The sequence below is a fragment of the Tetrahymena thermophila genome (genome assembly GCF_000189635.1).
Source record: "Tetrahymena thermophila SB210 genomic scaffold scf_8253807, whole genome shotgun sequence".
In the NCBI taxonomy this organism is placed as follows: Eukaryota; Ciliophora; class Oligohymenophorea; order Hymenostomatida; family Tetrahymenidae; genus Tetrahymena; species Tetrahymena thermophila.
In genome coordinates this window covers 15,023-16,558 of record NW_002475922.1, presented here as the reverse complement: position 1 = coordinate 16,558, position 1,536 = coordinate 15,023, and the positions used below count along the sequence as shown (strand labels likewise).

At 39.8% G+C, this 1,536-nt stretch overlaps 1 protein-coding gene across 1 annotated transcript in view; it reads left to right on the top strand. All coding sequences in view use genetic code 6, as the record gives it.

The window, feature by feature from the left end:
• Positions 1-1,317: 1,317 nt before the first annotated feature.
• Positions 1,318-1,536, top strand: part of TTHERM_01513300 (hypothetical protein) — a gene marked incomplete at both ends in the record, with an annotated part of 1,514 nt that continues 1,295 nt past the window's right edge. Inside the window, one exon of the mRNA XM_001028161.4 lies at positions 1,318-1,536. This exon is cut by the window's right edge and continues 859 nt beyond it. Within this exon, the coding sequence (XP_001028161.4) occupies positions 1,318-1,536 (219 nt within the window).

Sequence of the window (1,536 nt, the reverse complement as noted above, 5' to 3'; positions counted from 1 at the left end):
CCCCAACCCCAACCCCAACCCCAACCCCAACCCCAACCCCAACCCCAACCCCAACCCCAACCCCAACCCCAACCCCAACCCCAACCCCAACCCCAACCCCAACCCCAACCCCAACCCCAACCCCAACCCCAACCCCAACCCCAACCCCAACCCCAACCCCAACCCCAACCCCAACCCCAACCCCAACCCCAACCCCAACCCCAACCCCAACCCCAACCCCAACCCCAACCCCAACCCCAACCCCAACCCCAACCCCAACCCCAACCCCAACCCCAACCCCAACCCCAACCCCAACCCCAACCCCAACCCCAACCCCAACCCCAACCCCAACCCCAACCCCAACCCCAACCCCAACCCCAACCCCAACCCCAACCCCAACCCCAACCCCAACCCCAACCCCAACCCCAACCCCAACCCCAACCCCAACCCCAACCCCAACCCCAACCCCAACCCCAACCCCAACCCCAACCCCAACCCCAACCCCAACCCCAACCCCAACCCCAACCCCAACCCCAACCCCAACCCCAACCCCAACCCCAACCCCAACCCCAACCCCAACCCCAACCCCAACCCCAACCCCAACCCCAACCCCAACCCCAACCCCAACCCCAACCCCAACCCCAACCCCAACCCCAACCCCAACCCCAACCCCAACCCCAACCCCAACCCCAACCCCAACCCCAACCCCAACTTAAAATAAATTATTTTTTTTGTAGAAATGAAGATAGTTAGTATTTAAATAATAAAAAGATGATTTATTTTTGACTTCTCATAATTATTTAATTTTTTATAAAAAACAATAATTATTAATGAAAAATATGTTGATTTTTTAGGTATTATTTAAAAATAAAGAGAGTAAAAATATGAATAGGACAATCTTTTAATTATTTGCATAAAAATTAACAACTAAAATTAAAATATAATAACATAATTAAATTTTAATAATAATAAGTATTTATTAAGCTTATTCACAGAAATTTTTAAAGAAAATCATTTCATATTTTGCTTTTTAGAATAATATCACTTATTAAATAAATAAATAAATTTTTTTTTATTTTAAAGATTTAATTAATTTAACATCGATAATATAAATACTAAATTAATATGGCAGTTAATATTTGATAATTCGTAATTATGTTAAATACTTTTAAAATTAAAAAAAAATTTAATTAAAAATAATGTTTAGATATACAATACCAATAAAATATAAGAAGATATTTTCTAGGCGCCAATAATAACCTGCTTAAATTTGATATTTTAAAAAATTGAAATTAATAAATTAGAGCTTAATAGGTACCAAAACATCAATCTATAATAATGAGTGAGCATCCGCAACTCAAAAAGGAGCTTTTAAAGGCAAGCAGGATGAATTCTAATGAATTAAAATGCGCGTTAATATAAATGAATGTTGTTTTTAAAAAAGGTTTGTAGCCTTAGAGTTATTACAAAAATATATATATTGAAGAGCTCAAAAAAAAATTTGAAAAAATTCCTTACATATCTCCCTTTAAGTAAGAATAGAATGACTAAGATCAA